Consider the following 18,933-nt stretch of genomic DNA (forward strand, 5'->3'; position numbering starts at 1 on the left):
AAACACGCAAATAGAACTCCCTTCTGAGCACACTGAGGTGGAATGAATATACAGAACTTGAACTTTTCCTAGCGATCTCCGCACTACAGCACTTCCTTCTATAGATTCCCATCTCACCATCGATGAGATGTTTGAGCCCACAGTGACATTTTTTCTCTTGTTTTAGTGTTACCCCTAATAAAGAGGCTTCTCTTCCACCAATGTGCCCTGTGCACCACATTCCTGACAAACCAAATATGACTTCACCTGTGAAAAGCCTTGTAAACTGGAGGTTCCTGAGAAACTTGTTTAGCCAAACAGAGTGGTTGAGCCAGAACCTATACAACAATATCTTACGTGTTCCTGAACTATTGCAGAAATACCAGACCTTATGCACTAGCTAGAACAAAGTTACCCAGCAAAATATCGTGACGTTATTTGCGTGTCTTCAGCACCCACAGATGTGCACCTTAAAGAACCAAGTTTTAGCAAGAGAGTTAGAAAGTCAACCTCTAAATCAGAGCAGAAAGACCAGAAAGAATTAAATTTTATTCACAGTCAAAGACTGTCAGGCATCTGTTAAAACTGTATAAATAACAGCGAAGATTTTATTTCCCTTACTGTTCAGCTTCATACTGTGCAAGTTCGTTATTTTTCCATGTTTGATGACAGGGGTTTCTGATTATATCTGTATCAGAAAAACAAGGTTAATGTTAAAAGTACTTAAATCACACAGTATCACTGCACTTCAGTTCTGACAAGCTAAGGACACCTAAAATGTATTGTTGGATTGTATGCCTCCTACATTTCAGCTGATAGATCATGATGTCAAAATGTGATGCATACAAAACTCTGAGCTACTTCAGGTTTGAAGCCTGTAAACGATGGTGCCTGGTAACACAGCTCACAAGACTGTGAAATTCATTCTGGATGGGATGCTAGTGCCTCACGACACATACTCTATATATTGGTTCCAGAATTTTCCAATTCCCTGATCGCAGAGCTTTACCATTTTCAATTTTACCAAAGCATTTCTGCAAAAAAATTACTAAATCAACAGCTTGCATATATTTGGACAATGACACGCGTCCTGTGCCGTTATTGCAGTGTGCATCCATGTGTTTTTTGGTTAGGCTCCATTTCAGGGAAGACGAACACATCAAACACACCGCATTTAGCAACAAAAATTACTGCTAAAGATTGTGCAGAACATTTCCCAAATGTTGAATTGAGAATGCTAATGAATACTAACGTGGAAATGAGAGTTTATTTCACACAGGTATCTTTCTTCAGTGGAGGTAAAAAAATTTTTTTTTAACTTTTGCCAGTTTATTTTTCACATAAAGGAACACAGGACTCCACAAGTTGCACAAGAAATTTTGATAAAAGCCGCTGCAAAATCAAGCATTTTGGGCTTACAGAATCACAAAAAAAACTCTGCAAAATCACATAGGGACTGACTATAGACACCAGTAGGACAGGGGTCTCCAACCTTATTTGCTGACTAACTGTGAGATGTACTTTTACAGGAAGGGGGGAGGATTAAATCTGTCAATGGGGGCACGAGGATGGGGGATGCAATGGTAAAATGAATTCTCCTTTCACATCCATTCTGCAACATACTAGTAGCTCACAGTCAACACGCTGGGAACCATTTAGGGACCATTTACCCTAACTGCATGTTTTTAGACCGGAACAGGAAATCCAGATGATGCATAAATAAAGTCACACTCACACAGGATTTGAACCTGGAGGCACGAAGCAAAAGTGCTGCCCACTGAGCCACTGAAAGGCATCTTCTTCATAGTCATACGTCTGAATTTTACTGCGCATGTCTGAACGTATATGGTATGTGAGAAAGATCACAGAACAGTCTAGAACACTATAGTTCACTATAGTTTCACTTTCAGTTCCGACAGTATCTTCACTTAGAAAACAAGATGATATGCTGATCTGAAAATAGAAGTGTATGGAAATGCTTCACTTGAATCATTTACTTTTACCTGTGTAGTTGACAGTTCTAGCATGGCAAAGCACGATGAGCTGAGACACATGCAAAGTAAGAGTGTGTAAATACCAGGGAACTGTATTTATGACACCGATGTTTTTACACTTTATTCAAAGAACTTAACATAACTTCAGTAAATGCTCTCCTGTACAAATGGCTAAAATATGAAATCCTAAAATAATTCAATTACAGAGTACTACCCCGGACACATGGAAGGACACGCTTTGTCAGCCTCTGGTCTGACTGTTTTTTTATCTGAGTTACTGAGCTAATTGGAAACTGAAATGTTGAACTGAAACTTTGCATGAGCTCCTCTCTTCAGGAAAGCTGTTATTTCCACTGAATTGCAACAAGAGAGTTCAGCATTGAGTTCTTAAAATAAAGCTTTTAAAGGACAACAGCCTAAGATTTCTGTTTTTCTGGACTGACCCTTCTTCATTGTTGATGGATTAATGGATGGATGGATGGATGAATGAATGAACAAAAGAAAGAATGAATGAGCATGTGAATGAACGAACAAACTAGCAGAATTATCAGTGAATTATCATTTTGCTTCTTAACGAAGTAAAATGCTCAAGTTCAAAGTCGAAAAATGGAGGAGTTAGTTCTTTCAATGATTTTTTTCCCACAGCAGCAGATTTATCTTGCTTTATAATAAATTATTATTATTCGTATTATTATTATTATTGTTGTTGTTATTATTAGAAAGTATGCAGGCCTACACCTCGTATGTATACCTACCCTTGACTGCATACTATATTTGTTCATGCAAGCGAAATCGTGGGATGAAAAGTTTTCTCGTGGGTCACAAAGTTTGTTGAGAATTGAATTCTTTCGACAAATTTATTAATATGTTTAAAGGTAAATGTTGGGGACAAACAGCTATGGTATTAAGGTACCTTTATTAAACACAAACATACTTTACGCTACGCCTTTACTCTTCACTGCTCAAAAGTGACACAGAGAAGAAAACGGAACAGGTGGTTCTGCTGAGAATAGGCCACAAAGAAGAAACGATAAATAAAATATGAACAACGCAAGAATTTTATATTTGCAATGATAAGGTGTATAACTAGTTGTTTAATCACTGTTAAGCACCCACTAGACGAGTGCTTAACAAATGTATGAATGTTTAAGTGAAAGGCATAAAAAGGCGAATATTCGAGCATACGTGTGCCGTGCCCTAGGCGGGCAGAGCTCGTTCCGTGCGCTTCACCGAGGCAGGAAACTGAAAGTTTTCCACTTTACTTTTGCTTTCTCTTCTAGAAAGATCGTATTCTCACAACGCCAGCTGCGAAAAAATAAAAAAATAAAACTTGTGCTGTCCTAACAAGACCACGAGGCATACTACCAAGGGGATATTAACTGGCAAATTTATTAATTTGTACTTAATGACTTATTTGACGTTCTCGTAGATAGGTAGTACAACTGGCGGCTTTGTATCTCATATAAGAGGTGTTTAGATGCCGTGATCAGGGTTTTCTGTCTTATTGCTTTTTTTATTAATAGTTTAGCCTATATATAATTTAGGCATTCTTTTTTCAGTTTAAATGGAGAAAAACTGCAAACACATGCGCTTGAGAGAGTGGCTGATCGCGCAGATAGAGAGCGAGAAATTTGCAGGACTAAGCTGGGAAGATCAGGAAAAGTCAATGTTTAGGATACCGTGGAAACATGCGGCAAAGCAGGACTATAATCAGAACGAAGACGCTGCACTATTTAAGGTAAAAAAGGGAAAACTTAATTATAATAAGCGCAAAACTAATGCTACAGGGTATTTTCAGACATTATTTTCATTTAGCATTTTAGGATATTATTAGTTCACTTTGTTAGAATGTTGAGTCTTAATTTAATCTATTTTAAGTTAATAAATTATATGTACCAGACTTGTTAATGTAAATTAATATTTTTGATGCCTTTTTAGGTCTTGGAATTAGAATAGTACACAGGCATTTAATCTCAAAACGTACAGGACTGTTCTTTGTGTGCCGCACATGCTATTCTAGCTGAACTGTATAATGTAATCAGACAAATCAGTGCTCCGTAGTGCTTCCGGCATTCAAAAATAGGTCTATATAATGTTATACACTGCTGCGTCAAAGTCTTAAGCAGTCCCAGAAAGTGATGTTTGAATGATTGTCATGTTGGTGTAAAACTATGTTATTGTCAGTCAAAGTGTGTCATCTTAACAATTTCAAAACCTTTCCTAAAGTCACCCCATCATGTACAGCCATGTATTTTTTGACTCCACCACTACCCCACCTTGTTTGGCCATTGGTTATTTAACAAATCAAATTAATTGATTAATTGAATTCGTGGAGAAATTTAACGAACACCCAGAATGACTGAGGTGTTTCAAAGGAGCGGTTTGCCAGCCAGAGTAGAGTTATTTAGTTATCCAGGACGATACCAGTAACTTTTTGGAGAACGGATGAAACTCAATAATTTTTGTTACTTTAAATTTGTGTGTGTATTACTTTATATATATATATATATATATATATATATATATATATATATATATATATATATATATATATATATATATATATATATATATATATATATATATAATTTCCCCCACAGTCCAAAAACATGCTGAGCCTAATTGGACTTGCTAAATTGCCCGTAGGAATGCATGAATGGCTCCGGACCTCCCGCGACCCAGTAGGATAAGCGGTTTGGAAAATGGATGGATGGATGGATGGAATTTAGTGAATGGTGAGTGAGTGTGCCCTGCGATGGGCTGGCCCCCCATCTTGGGTTGTTCCCTGCCTCGTGCCCATTGCTTCCAGGATAGGCTCCGGACCCCCCACGACCCAGTAGGATAAGTGGTTTGGAAAATGGGTGGATATATATATATATATACACACACACACACATACATACGAAAAAGTCATGGGGCAGTGTGTCTGTCTGTGTTTGTGTGTATTTGTCTCAGGCCTGGGCCGTGTACAAAGGGAAGTATCGTGAGGGGAAGGACGTAGCTGACCCGTCTGTCTGGAAGACTCGCTTGCGATGCGCCCTCAACAAAAGCATGGATTTCCGTGAGGTTCCTGGGCTCAGCCAGCTAGATATCTCCGAACCTTACAAGGTGTACAAGATCCAGCCGGAGGGTGCCAGGACTGCGGGTGAGAGTACCACCCTGCCTAAAGGGGGCAGAATTCATCATAGCATTGCGTAAAATTATTCACACAGAGCAAATCACCGTATGCAGCTTACAGAGTACAATATCAGTTATAATAACATTTTATTATTTACAAAAAAATTCATAACGCAAATCAGTAAATATTCACAGATTTTCTAAAGTTGTGTTATTTGAATTATTATTAATAACCCATGCCAGCCTTATGGGACAAAAGGATGATATGCGTAATCCACACAAAAAGACCGGCACAGACCAAGGTGGGCGCACAGATACTTAAAACAACGTCTGGACAAAATAAAATCGAACACGTCAGCGAGAACAATCAGCGAAACCTGATCCTTACCTGATCATGACGTGTCCTAGCTAATGTGTAATTACTTGCCATGTGTGTGCCTTACTAACTTCCCCGTGTCTCTGCACAAATTTTTGTCGCCGTCTATTGTTACTATTTGCACGGTCCTTTCAGGACTTTATATAAAGAGCAACTTAGTGCAAAACTGTCCTCTCCTGTTTTGCTGCGGCTGCACTGATGCGTCGGCCTGCCAAGTGTCATACTGGTGTCAGAAGCAGCCCCACTGATGCTGCTGGAATGGGTGCTCCTCACCCCAGCTGCAAGCTCGACCAATGGAAACAGCAGACTGAGGCTGCTCCTCCCAGTCTTGAAGAGGCGGCCACAGCTGGAAGGCCCAATTAGCTCAGGAACACCGCAAGCTGGATGAGCAGTGGCAGCGGGATCAGCAGGACCGGGAGCGGCTGCAAGAGTCCATGGTGCAGTGGCAGGAGCTGAAGCAGCTGCGTGGTTAGTTGCCCAGATGGAAGTGAGAGCATGACCGACGGGGGAGTCCGGGCGAAGCAGTGGAAGTGACATTGAGTGGCCGCAAAATGGCTGCTCGGCCAGGAGGAGGCGTGTCGCAGCTTGGAGACCCTGCTGGCTCAGAGGCACAGCAAGCTGCATGAGGCGGAGGTCACACTGCGTAGCTGGGCGGAGGTGTGCTGCGCTCTGGAAGCCCAGCTGGCCCAGGAACACGGTGAGCTGGCGGTGCAGCTGGAGCAGGAGGCAGCACCTCATGGAGCAGCAGCGAGAAGAGCTGCCAGAATGTGAGTGGTCAGGTGAGCCCTCTAGAGGGGCGGAGCAGGAAGCTACGGGAGAACCAGCCTGGCGATCAACAACTGGTCTCTCTCATGGAGGAAGAAGCATCGTGGCCCGGGGGGCCTTGCTCCGCCAGAGCCGGCTGACCGCCCAAAGTTCACTAGCAGCTCGTCTCTGCCTGCGGTCCCTAGTCGCTTGGTGTGTCTGCTGTCCCCGGACAGAGGGGCCTGGCTGTGGGAGTCACTGGGTGTGGTGTTCTCTGGCCAGGGGGACCCACTGGAAGGGGCAGCAGATCTCCATAGGCCGTGTGGAGGGAGGAGTCGCCAGCTGGGGGGAACTGGTGATGCAAGCATCTGCCAGCAGCCCAGTGTCCACTAGCAGCCTGGTGTTCGCTAGCAGCCCGGTGTCCACTAGCAGCCCGGTGTCCGCTAGCAGCCCGGTGTCCACTAGCGGCCCGGTGTCCGCTAGAAGCCTGGTGTCCGCTAGCAGCCCGGTGTCCACTAGCGGCCCGGTGTCCGCTAGAAGCCTGGTGTTCGCTAGCAGCCCGGTGTCCGCTAGCAACCCGGTGTCCGATAGAAGCCTGGTGTTCGCTAGCAGCCCGGTGTCCGCTAGCAGCCCGGTGTCCACTAGTGGCCCGGTGTCCGCTAGAAGCCCGGTGTTCGCTAGCAGCCCGGTGTCCGCTAGCAGCCCGGTGTCCACTAGCGGCCCGGTGTCCGCTAGAAGCCTGGTGTCCGCTAGCAGCCCGGTGTCCACTAGCGGCCCGGTGTCCGCTAGAAGCCTGGTGTTCGCTAGCAGCCCGGTGTCCGCTAGCAACCCGGTGTCCGATAGAAGCCTGGTGTTCGCTAGCAGCCCGGTGTCCGCTAGCAGCCCGGTGTCCACTAGTGGCCCGGTGTCCGCTAGAAGCCTGGTGTTCGCTAGCAGCCCGGTGTCCGCTAGCAGCCCGGTGTCCACTAGCGGCCCGGTGTCCGCTAGAAGCCTGGTGTTCGCTAGCAGCCCGGTGTCCGCTAGCAACCCGGTGTCCGCTAGAAGCCTGGTGTTCGCTAGCAGCCCGGTGTCCGCTAGCCTCACCAGCATTTGCAGGCAGATGGCTTCCTCCCCCTTTACAGATGATGCATTGGCGGCTACCACCAGACCTTGGGACTGGTCTCAGAGCTGAGGTGGGGACCGGGGGTGTTGATCGCCGGGACAGTTGACCACCGAGTAGTGAATCCTGAGCATACTGGGAGCACTTGTAAATAGCCCCTGTGTGTAATTGTTGTTAGTATAGAGCTGACTGTCGCGTGTACCCTTTTGTGTGTTTGAACTCGGCCCTTACCTGATTCTGACATGTCTCCGCTAACGTGTAATTACCCACTCAGTGTGCGCCTTACTGTCTTTAGTGTAACTTCCTGCGTTTCTGCTCCTTTATGTGTCTCTGTGTTGTTGGTTTCAGCGCAGTCCTTTTCAGGACTTCATATAAAGACCAACGTTGTGCAAAACCGTCTCCTCTCTCTTTCACTGCCACTGCCCCCGATGTGTTGGTCTGCCAAGCGTCACAATACTTACCGCTTTCCGCGTTTTCCTTTCGTGTGCTACCAGTCTGGAGACGGTCGTCTGTGTGGCAGCTTGTCTTCATACTGTGGGATGTGGATGGTTGCAGTAGGTGCATGCGTACTACAGTGACATTCCTCCAGACCAGCAGAGGGCAGATGTCGTCTCCTAGATCTAAATGAAGCTTATGCGAAACAGAATGTGATATGGTTTGTAATCGCAAGTTTCAAGTCTTCTGGGGTTTTTAAAACAATGTAAACATTACTTTCTTTTGTAAAACTACTTAACTGATGTCGGTTTTGTCTCACAAACAATTTGCATAGTGAAAATTTTTAATATTTACCTCTACCCAATCATGTTTCTCGCTGAAAGTAGTATTCGATTCTTGAAATAAAATATGATTTTTGCATCGAAATTAATAATAATCAAGACATAGGTGTAATATACGGAGTCCCTAAGAGGTCAGGGTGGGAAAATATTTTTTGAAATAGTTTTGTGATCCCAATATACTCGCCCACTTATTTATTGCAACGTGATGGCAAGGATAAACCTAAATAATGTTTGTGTGTGTCCTTCGCGTTCAATAGCCCAGCTGTCTTTTTGCAGATACTGGTGGTGAATTGACTTAATGAAATTATTAATAAATGCGGAAAAAACACATATATGATATGCCAATATGTCGCATGAGGTACATTGTCCCCCACAGTTTAATGCTTAAAGCAAACTTAACCAGACGTGTCTGTATCGTTTAGGTTTATATTTATTAGTCGATTAATTCTATGTTTTGTACTTTACACAGACATTTATTATTCACTGTTATTAGTAATGGACAGTTATTGTGTGGGAATGCAGAAGTATTGCAAGGAAAGTAAAACTATTACAAAAAATATTTTCTCAGCCTCACCTTTTGGGGGTTCTGTTGTAAAATATCATTAATCTTGAACAAATATAGATGAGGAGAGGTTACCAGAGCTGTTGGTATTTATTGTTTTGAGCTGAGCAAATTTAAAGGACAAAATTTACACACATGCAACCTACTGGATATATCTAGTCAATTATATTCCACATGCGCAGTGGATGGGGAAGCTTTCCGCTAGACATAAAAATCTAGGCTCCACACGCACCGACCGCAGCCAACTCCTGATGACGATATTTACGTTACATCCCCTCATCCGCAACTGAAAGCGCACATGGAAAAGTGAAGCATGAATTGGCCTTCAGCCCAAAGCAGCTATCTAGCGCTACATTGTTTAAATAGCAAATGTACTTACATACATCTTAACGCCCATGGGCGTGTCGGTTTTAGAAAGAGGTGGGGTCAGGTGCATTTAAAACTGTACCTTAAAACTGGTCATAAAAAGCCGTTACCATTTCCTAATTCAGGATCTGCATCCATCTAAGGCTGCTTTTGAAGACCTAATGCAGGGGTGGCCAATCTTATCCAGAAATGGCAGCTGTATATGTGGGTTTTTGCTGCAATTACCTAATTAGATTACTAATTAGAGGACTGATTGCCTGGGTTCAAACAGCTGAGCTGAAGGCTATCCCAAAAAGCCACATACACACCGGCCCTTTGCGGATAAGATTGGCCCCCCTGACCTAATGTGTCACAGCAGTGCGACAAGGCTGTCCTGTTTCACAGGCTTCTTCCAATTCATCCAAATGTGTCTTTCTTTTCCCAGGCCTTGAAGGATCCACTTGATGGATCCTTCACAGCCCAAATTATCTCAAGATTCATTGCACAAACTTTTATAAGGACGTGGTTACATGGTCTGTACCCTATGAAGGACGTAGCCCCTACATTGACATATAGTTTTCATATGAAGTATACACCTAGCTTAAGTATGCGACAGATAGTTTCCACCAACGTGTTCAATTTTGTTTTGTCTGATGATGTTTGAAGTATACAGTCAGCTTTCAGTGCAGCCCACTAAAACATCCCACACACTGACTGGATCAATGAAATATTGCCCCTAGAAACATGCAGATAATCGAGGGAAGTGTACGTTTTGTGTTTGATTGCAGATCTGTGTGGTCTTTCAGGGTTTTATGTTTACCAATGTACAGATGACCTTATACATGACCAACTTAACAATACAATGCCAGTATCGAAAATCTGGACACAAGACAGCCTACTTTCTCAGAGTATTTTCACTTCAAAAACTATATTAAATTGGAAAGAACTTTTTTGTGTGATTGTAATGTAATGTGGCTGTGATTGTAGTGTAATGTAATGCCTGTTTGAATGCATTACAGTTTTTCTCAATTGCTTTTTGCACATTTCATGAAACATACTTAACATTCTCAAGAAGCATTTCTCCAAACAGTTCATGCATACAGCACAACAATATGGTTTATCTGCAAAAACCTGTAACTGACCCAAAACAATTAGCTTATGTCTCAAAAGCAAATAATTCCACTAATTATTAGTCACTGCCACCAAAATGAAAAGTACAATTTGTATAATTTTAACCACAAAATACTTAGATATATTGTCAAAATGTCAGTGAAAGTATGCTCCTGAGTTCCACAATTCTGCATGAGAGTCGGGTCCCACTTTCTCACTGTCAATGACTGATAATTTTTCTTTAGTAAACTGTTACTTATTCATATCAGACACCAGTTTTGACATTGCATGGCTCTACATTACAATATGTAAACTTCACTGGCAAGAGAAAGCAATCGCATGCACTGTAACTTCAGATCACCAAACACAGTACAGTAGCAAAAAACGATGTTAGACCTGTTGTTTTGCAAATATTTCCATTTGCATCCAAAGAAATCTAGATGAACTGTAAACGTGCTATTATTTGTTTAAATGTTGTTGGCCTTTTTCCTTCCGCATTCTCTGCTGTTCTTTATCTTTCCACTTAGTTATTTGCTTATCAACAATTTTATCCAAAGTCATTCACACAGCTTATCATGTATGCAGTTTGCCTGTTTATATGGAATCCTGCATTACATAGACTTCCTAGGGGATTCACAGAATGACAGTTCCTTTGACAGTGCAACCAACAGTCTCCCGATTTGCCTCTGAATGCTGTACTAACTTCTGCTCTATTCTTTGTCAGAGTCTCCTGAAATCTATGTGATCGGTCAGCCAGACGTGTCTCCACATCCCACGGTAACAAACTCTTTATGCCTTTACTGGTCTGTGTGTGCACCCACTAGCACTGGTACTGGTACTTATCAATAGCTACAAAAGTCTTCAGCGATTACAGAACCGGGGCATCCACTTGCAGTTCAGAGATAAACAGGGGTTTATTAAAGAGACTGGACACACAGGGTAACACCACAAAAGCAAACAAACAGGGAAAAATACTGAATTAACTAAAACCATTAAATAAAGCACAACTAAGAAACTGAGCAGAACCACAGGGACTAGAACCAGGCGGGAGAACAGAGGACCAAACACACCGTAACATTCACAATAGCAGACTGAAGAGCAGAACAAAGGCAGGCATGTAAATGCACAGATAATGAGGACTAACAAAAGACAGGTGTGTATCACCAAGACAATTAACCAAAGCACAGTGCAGGGAAACAGGCCACAGGAGAAACTTAACTAACAACCAACAAGCACACAAACTAGGTCTTTGACAAATACCAAAGCTAGGAAACTTTACATACTAGGAAATAAACCCTAGGAATTTTGGCACACAACTGAGGGCGAACAATAGGAGGGACTAGAAACACAAACACAAGCAGTACAGAATTAAACCAGATACAAATAGTATAAACAACTAAAACACTAGAAGAAACAAAATGAGAAAAGTTGCCCTCAAACCCATGACTACAAGATTACAGCAGTGATAGTACATGCTCAACTCACTGAGCTATATAGCAGCCATGGGAAGTAGGAAAACATACTAGGAACTAGTACAATGACAGAGGGAACAGGCTGGCCAGCAACACCTGCTGGCCAAATGGGGACCGAACACATAGGACAGGGATGGGCGGGCAGCGACCCTGACACCACCACTCTGTAATTTTACAGAATGTAAAAAGTATTCATTTAATTGTAAGAAGTATTAATTTAACAATATATGTAAGCATCCATCCATTTTCCAAGCTGCTTATTCTACTGGGTCGTGGGGGGTCCGAATCATATCCTGGAAGCAATGGGCACGAGGCAGGGAACAACCCAGGATGGGGGGCCAGCTCATCGCAGGGCACACTCACACACCAGTCACTCACACACTCACACACCATTCACGCACATGGGCAATTTAGCAACTCCAATTAGCTATATGTAAGCATGTTCCTGAGAATTTAGGAAACTTCTGTAATTTCAGCTAATTTCAAGTGCAGCATCAACGACAGTGCAGGATTATCAAAGTTATTTCCTGTGAATTGACCACCTTGTGTCATGTAATGCAGTCTTATGATTAGGTAGATAGATAGATAGATAGATAGATAGATAGATAGATAGATAGATAGATAGATAGATAGATAGATAGATAGATATAAAGCTCAGTGGCTACAGTCTTTCTTCCCCTTGTTTATCTGTGACAGTAATATTGTCTGTTGTTGTTGTGTTTCCTTCACATTGTGCTTGTTTCTATCCTTCGTTATTCCACATATATAGCTGAGTTCTGGAAAAGTGGGAAACGGAGAGCAGGCAAAGAGGCAGGCGTGCAGCATTCAGCAACAGGCTGCGTCCTGCCCGACAGACAAGGCCGCCCCCGTAAGCTACGGTCAGTGCTGCCTACCCACCCTATCCTTATGGGGGAAGCTCCTCCCCCTGTCATGGTGACAAAGTTTTGAAATTACTGTTACGGGCCACTGACAGTTATTTAAAAAAGCTCTAAAGAAGAATGAGTGCTGAATTTCACTTGGGTTACTTCATTGTATTCCATTATCAGAGTTAAAATGTGCCTTTAAAACAGTGATAGGTTTACTGTGCACAGACATTCCTGTTTCATCAACATAGCAGACTAATCTGATAGGAAGAAAAGCCCAGGTGGGATAAATGAATTTTAAATTCTGGCCATGGGTTCAGGCTGTAAATGGGAAACGTCTGTGGTACCTCTGGGTTTAGTATGTTTCCTGGACTGAGCCAGGAATCGCCTGCCTGGCAGGCTGGCAGCATGAATACTCTGAGCTATGAAAAGAAGTTAAAATTTAACCAGCAAGATGCGGCATTATAAAAGTAGCCTGTCAATGGATGACATCAGGTAATAGGGCCATGATGGATTGTAAATTGCTGTTGTGCCCTTCAAGATGATTTACACATGACATTTGCACTGGTACAGTTGAAAGGATTCTCTTTCTTCCATTGTCGGGTGTTCTTTAGAGGGAAACACGGCGGAGGACTTTTGCTTATTGACGACATGCAGGGAGACAAATTCTAACGACCTCATCTCCATGCTGCATGTTGCCTTCCCGGAAGCTGTTCAAATCACAGGTACCACAACCCCACTTGAACTCAGACCCCCCCAAACTTCAACCTACACCACAGCTGCACCAGAAATGCAGCTGCTATGCATAAAACTAAAATAGGTAGTGCACAAATTATGAAAAAATAAATACATTTATTTATATATGTATATATATATTTAATATATATACACACACACACACACAAAGCCATATTCTGGTTTCCCTGTTTCCATGATTAGGAAATACTGCTATCTGTAGGGTTGTGTGTCAGACTGTAACCATTAGTTACATTGACTAGACATTTGTATCTTTTGTATATGTGTTATGAGTGGGAGACATTGCCTATTCTGGGTTTTGGAAAATGTTTCATGAAATATCTAGATCACTAAGCGGGAAAACTCCCAAAGATATTCAAAACCAGAATGTTGACTATGGATTGGTGGGTGCCACTACACATTTATTATAAAGGTAAATATATAAAATGTAACCCCAGGTCCGTCATTCTGTTATGTCCGCTGTGCAGACCAGCAGGCAGACAGAGGAGTGGAGCCGTAAGTACGAGTAAACGGGGTTTAGCAGACGTAACAGAATGAAAAGAAGACAGAAGACAGATTATGGATTTAGTCGTTTTTTTTTTCTTCATGATTCTAAATAAATATTTCAGCGAGATATAAACTGAAATACACGAGAAAGATACGCGTCACCGACGTCCTCGTCCGCAGAGGGTTAAAATGTATGTAATTACGTAGCTTTCAATCTTGGCTGTTTTTTCCAACTCAAATAGCATATTATGCTCTGTGACGCAAACTTGAATGCTTTTAACCACAAGAGCAGTGCGCCACCTGTTGGCGGAGCAGTGACATGTGCCGTTGTGCCTTCTGTGGCCCAGACTTCCGCCTGCAGGTGCGGCTGTTCTATCAGGGCCGCCTGGTGCAGGACTTCAGCACCAGCACACCGGAGGGCTGCCGCATCCTTCACGGCCTGCTCCCGACGGAGAACGAGCATATTTATGGGCCAAGTGCAGTGGAGCCGGTCTGCTTCCCATCTCCCACAGAGACCTGCGCCTCCCCCACGGCGGCGGGGGCCATGAAGCGCCTCCTGCCCCACCTGCAGCGCGGCGTGCTGCTGTGGATGGCTCACGACGGTATGTTCGCCAAGAGGTTCTGTCAGGGCCGCGTGTACTGGGACGGGCCCCTGGCCCAGTGGCACGACCGGCCCAACAAGCTGGAGCGCGAGAGGACCTGCAAGCTGCTGGACATGGCTCTTCTTCTGAGAGGTGGGTCGGGAGGAGGCAGAAGACGGGGAGGTGTGAGGGAGGGGATCATGATTATGGGGGTGTCAGAAATAAAAGGGGCAAAGAGCAAAAATGCCCCAAGAAATCTCAGAATGGTCCTAGAAACTGTGACTGACGGGCAGAAATTGTCCCCAAGATTTCAGAAAAAGAAATGGGTCCAACCATGTAAATTGCCTATAGCTTTTAGGGAACGTACCTCCATTCGGTGAGCATCTCATGGGGTAGTTGATGAGGACTAACAAAAAGCAGGCGTTAATCAACAAGACAATTAACCAAAGAGAACCAAAGAGGGAGGCAAGAGAACCAAAGAGGGAGGCAAGAGAACCAAAGAGGGAGGCAAGAGAACCAAAGAGAGGCAAGAGAACCAAAGAGGGAGGCAAGAGAACCAAAGAGAGGCAAGAGAACCAAAGAGGGAGGCAAGAGAACCAAAGAGGGAGGCAAGAGAACCAAAGAGGGAGGCAAGAGAACCAAAGAGGGAGGCAAGAGAACCAAAGAGAGGCAAGAGAACCAAAGAGGGAGGCAAGAGAACCAAAGAGGGAGGCAAAGAAAAAATTGGTACATGTTAGTTTCACTTTTAAAATTTGCTGAATAGGTTTAAAAAACTGCATATAGGTTTAAAAAGTTTTCACTTTATCTATAAACTGTGCATTATACATGTACCACAGCTATTAAGAGCTTAATAAAAGCCTAAATAGTTACTTCTATCTCCTGCTTTCTCTGACATACAGATGGTTGCATGCTTCTCTTTGGAACAGCAATAGAATTTTTATTTACTTATGCTGCTCATTTTAAGGGGTCACTATATTACATGCACTTTCATTTGCTCTGATTTTGCATTAAAAACAGAACCTTTATGTATTAATTACTATTGTTAAAGAGTGCCCCCAAAATTTTGTAAATATCCACATTTTTTAGACTGCGGGGGCAAAAGTTGCCCCACGGATATTTTTTTTTACATGTCCTACGCTGGGTGAGTGGATTGGGGTTTCGGCTGTAGGCATCTGGACCACATTCAGTTTTACCCATGTGTCTCTGCACCACCCTTCTCTGTCCCTTCTTCAGAGCTGGATAGGTTTTTTCGGGAGGGTGGTCCCAGGCCCTCTTACAAGGTTGACTTGTGTTTTGGGGAGGAATTTCCCGAGGCAAACAAGAACCCTGCCCAGAAGCTCATCACAGCCCGAGTGAGTACTTCATATTCCATGCCTGTCTGGTTAAGCTCTGCGTTTCCTTTTGGTTTTGCTGTTCTGTGTGGTGCTCTCAGCATCTCCCATCTACTTTGTGTCACGATCAGGGTTGAGCAGACGGGCGATCGTGCGGGTAGGTGGGTCAGAAACGAGCAGGCAGGCAGAAATCGGGGAAACACTATGGGTTTATTCGGGGACGTCGGGAACAGGAGACAGGTAACCACACTAACCATCACCAAACCACAATGACGGACGGGGGAAACAGGTAAGACCGGGACTTAAATACCACAGGACTAGGCAACGTAATCAGACAGAGCTGGAGACAATCGGAGAAGCACACGTGGGTAATCAGGGGGCGTGGCACACATGAGGAGCCGACGAGCAGGTCATGACACTTTGCATGTTTATATATTTTTTCTGTGCCTGTTTTTGTCGCATTTGTGTGTGTGTATGTGTGTGTGTGTGTGTGCATGAGCCAAGAACCGAATAAAAACAGAGAGACTCATTAGAATGTTTTTTGTTAAAGTGCCACAGAGCATCTTAAATGCAATTCTTCATACTGCGCTTGCAACCTTTTAAAAAGTGAACAAAAACCTGAAAAGACTGTCGTTTTGTAAATGAATTTCATCTGCACAAGGCCGTTTGTGTAACTGTTTGTGTAAAATACAAAAACATGAAATGTAGATTGCAAACGCTTTCAAGAATTCCCTGCTGGACGCAATAAAGTTTATCTGATCTTATTAGGAGACGGCTCTCTTTGTCAGTCTTCACATGAATGCTGAAACTGCACATAATAATTATCAACACAAGCTAGTTCATTTTATTTATTGTACAGCTGCTATTACTAACAGTTTAAACTGTCAATAGTTATGTATGTCCTTACACGTAAAAAGAAACAACATTCACTTTTTTTTTTCATCGAGTAAAGGGAACCAGATGCATGTATGTAAGGCAAAAGAATGTAATGTTGTAAACTGGAGGGCAGTGGATGTAAATCCAATAAATCAGCCAAGGCAGGTGGTCTAAACCATTGGGCTAGAAAAGAAAACACAGAATTAGCCGTAATAATTCCCTGGCTGGCTACTCGATTCCTTGTGCCAGAACACAGATTTTTCTAATGTCCCTTGTAATTTTGCCAGAGAGAAACTGACCATCTTGGTTAACTATTAGCTTTTGTGTTTTAACCAAGTTGCATACATTTATGCATGCTCTCCCTGCGTAAATGTGGTTTTCCTGTGAGTAATCCAAAAACATGCAGTTAGGCAAATTGGTGTCTCTGCGTTGCCCTTAGTTTGTGGCTGTGCGTGAGAACATGCCCTGTGATAGACTGACATCCTGCTTAGGGTGTCCTTGGCATGCTGGCATTGGATCCAGGCCCTCTGCAACAGATGGATGTAAATCTTCATCCTTAATGCCCCCTGGTGTCTTTCTGAGCGTGTCGTCTTTACTGAGCTCTGCTCTTTCCTGCAGGTGGAGCCGCTGTTTGCCAAGAAGCTCCTGGCCAGCGTGCAGCAGCAGAGCTCAGGGGTGGAGGTGGACGGTGGCCTACAGGAGCTTAAGAGCTGCGTGGACGGCGGCCTGCAGTGAAGCTGGTGACACGGCAGCTGCCCCACCTGATGAGTGCAGGTCCTGTCAGCCTCAGAAACCTCACATACTGATCATCCCACGTCCCAGATGAAAAGTTGTTCCTAGAATATCAACCAATTAATGCCAACTTCTGTCACCTACTCAGCTATACATCCTATTGCGACACGTAAAACCACACTAACGCAGCACTTTGGAAGTAACTGTGATGTGGTTTCCCAGCACCAACTGGGCACAAATATATAATTTTTCCTACTTTTTCTGTTCGACTTAGAGCTCCAGAGTTACAGTTAACCCTACCTGGGTTATATCTCAGCTACAGTATCTCCATTCAGTTACACTTCTGAGTCTGCCGGGTACCTATAATATTTGAGGACAAGATCAAGAAATGATTCATTTTAATGTGGGAAAAGCAAGATATTCAACTGTGAATTTATTTTATAATTAATATTATTAATCAATGTAAATATGAATGGATTAGTACAAATTATTTTTATACAGTGTGACTATATAAATGAGTGTAATAATTATGAAATTTCTGCATTATATGTATTTTATCGAGCTTTGATCTTTCATGCAGATGTCTTTCAGATTAAGGATTGCGTAATCTTCACTTGAAATAATAACTGATATGCATTGTTTTCTTATTGTTCGACATGTTTATCTGGTATCTTTCAACGCCTGAGGTGGCTTGCAATCCAAAACGAAATAGCAGCCACACAAATCAACACCTTGTACCCCACAGCAATGTCATACCGGCTTAGTTTCTTACTCTACTCAGGCTGGTTACTCTATAATAATGCCTTGTTTTTTTAACTCTAGTGTTACGTCTATTAAATTCTATAATTCGGGAAAAAAGAAAAGAATAAAAACGATATATTTGAGATTTCAGATGAATTACTATCTATATTTACAATACTGTTCAACCATAGGTTTAAATGCAGTTGTTTCTTATAAGCAATTCTTCCAACAAAACAGTTTTTACTGATTGATTTGGAAATCACATTTGAAAGTAAGATTGATTCTTCCGGGTCTCCGAGGAGTTTCCAAAGAGTCCAAGGAGACGTGATAATCGCTACACGATTAAACCAGCGACAATCGTTTGGGTGATTAAAATATAATTAAGTGTATTTCGTAAATAATAGAACATTTGTGGTGTTCAGCACCCAATGTGTAAGGTAATTAATTTTCAGTTCCGTTTCTCAGTTTTACATGTGAAAAGACTTCCCCCTTGTGGTTCAAGTAATGTATTACCAAAGCTGCCCGAAATCAAAATGCAAAAGGTAAAAAGTACAAGCACCTCACTTTTGGATACTTCCGCATCCACCCATCCTTGCGTCCGTCCATCCATCCATGCATCTTCTAACCGCTTACTCAGGGTTATGGTCGAAATCTGGAGCCTACTCCGGATAGCACGGGGGCGTCTGTAAAGTCATGTCCACTTGTGTATTTGTTTTCGAATAACTCGGGTATAACCTTCTGCTTCTTCATTTTTTCACGCGTCGAAGCCTGAACACATCATAATACACTGCATGTTGTGATGTGTGGCAAATGCTGCTGAAGACGTCACATCAAATATCAGCCTAAAAATGCAAAAAATTATTGGCAGATATCAAATCGCAACACTCGGTGAGTAATCGATACCTCTTTAAAGCAATTATTTTGTTAAAAGAAAAACTGATATAATTCGGGCCTTCATTAATAAGGTTTTATCTGTTTGCATTAAATTATTAG

At 42.8% G+C, this 18,933-nt stretch overlaps 1 protein-coding gene across 1 annotated transcript; it reads left to right on the plus strand.

Annotated features, from left to right (window-relative positions):
- The first annotated feature begins 3,210 nt into the window (after positions 1-3,210).
- On the plus strand, positions 3,211-18,083 carry LOC125747411 (interferon regulatory factor 4-like). Its single transcript, XM_049022642.1, has 8 exons — positions 3,211-3,711; positions 4,929-5,118; positions 10,827-10,879; positions 12,344-12,452; positions 13,052-13,162; positions 14,027-14,413; positions 15,494-15,612; positions 17,086-18,083. The coding sequence occupies exons 1-8, from the start codon at positions 3,538-3,540 to the stop codon at positions 17,200-17,202; spliced, it is 1,260 nt and encodes a 419-aa protein (XP_048878599.1). The 5' UTR covers positions 3,211-3,537; the 3' UTR covers positions 17,203-18,083.
- The last annotated feature ends 850 nt before the right edge of the window (positions 18,084-18,933 follow it).

The sequence above is a fragment of the Brienomyrus brachyistius genome, chromosome 8, assembly GCF_023856365.1.
Source record: "Brienomyrus brachyistius isolate T26 chromosome 8, BBRACH_0.4, whole genome shotgun sequence".
Taxonomy (NCBI): Eukaryota; Metazoa; Chordata; class Actinopteri; order Osteoglossiformes; family Mormyridae; genus Brienomyrus; species Brienomyrus brachyistius.

Bases quoted from the DNA above. Each gene is read 5' to 3' on its own strand.
- LOC125747411 (XM_049022642.1), top strand. From the start codon at position 3,538: ATGGAGAAAAACTGCAAACACATGCGCTTGAGAGAGTGGCTGATCGCG. The intron at 14,414-15,493 runs GTGGGTCGGGAG...TCCCTTCTTCAG, and splicing joins CATGGCTCTTCTTCTGAGAG to AGCTGGATAGGTTTTTTCGG. The intron at 15,613-17,085 runs GTGAGTACTTCA...TCTTTCCTGCAG, and splicing joins AGAAGCTCATCACAGCCCGA to GTGGAGCCGCTGTTTGCCAA.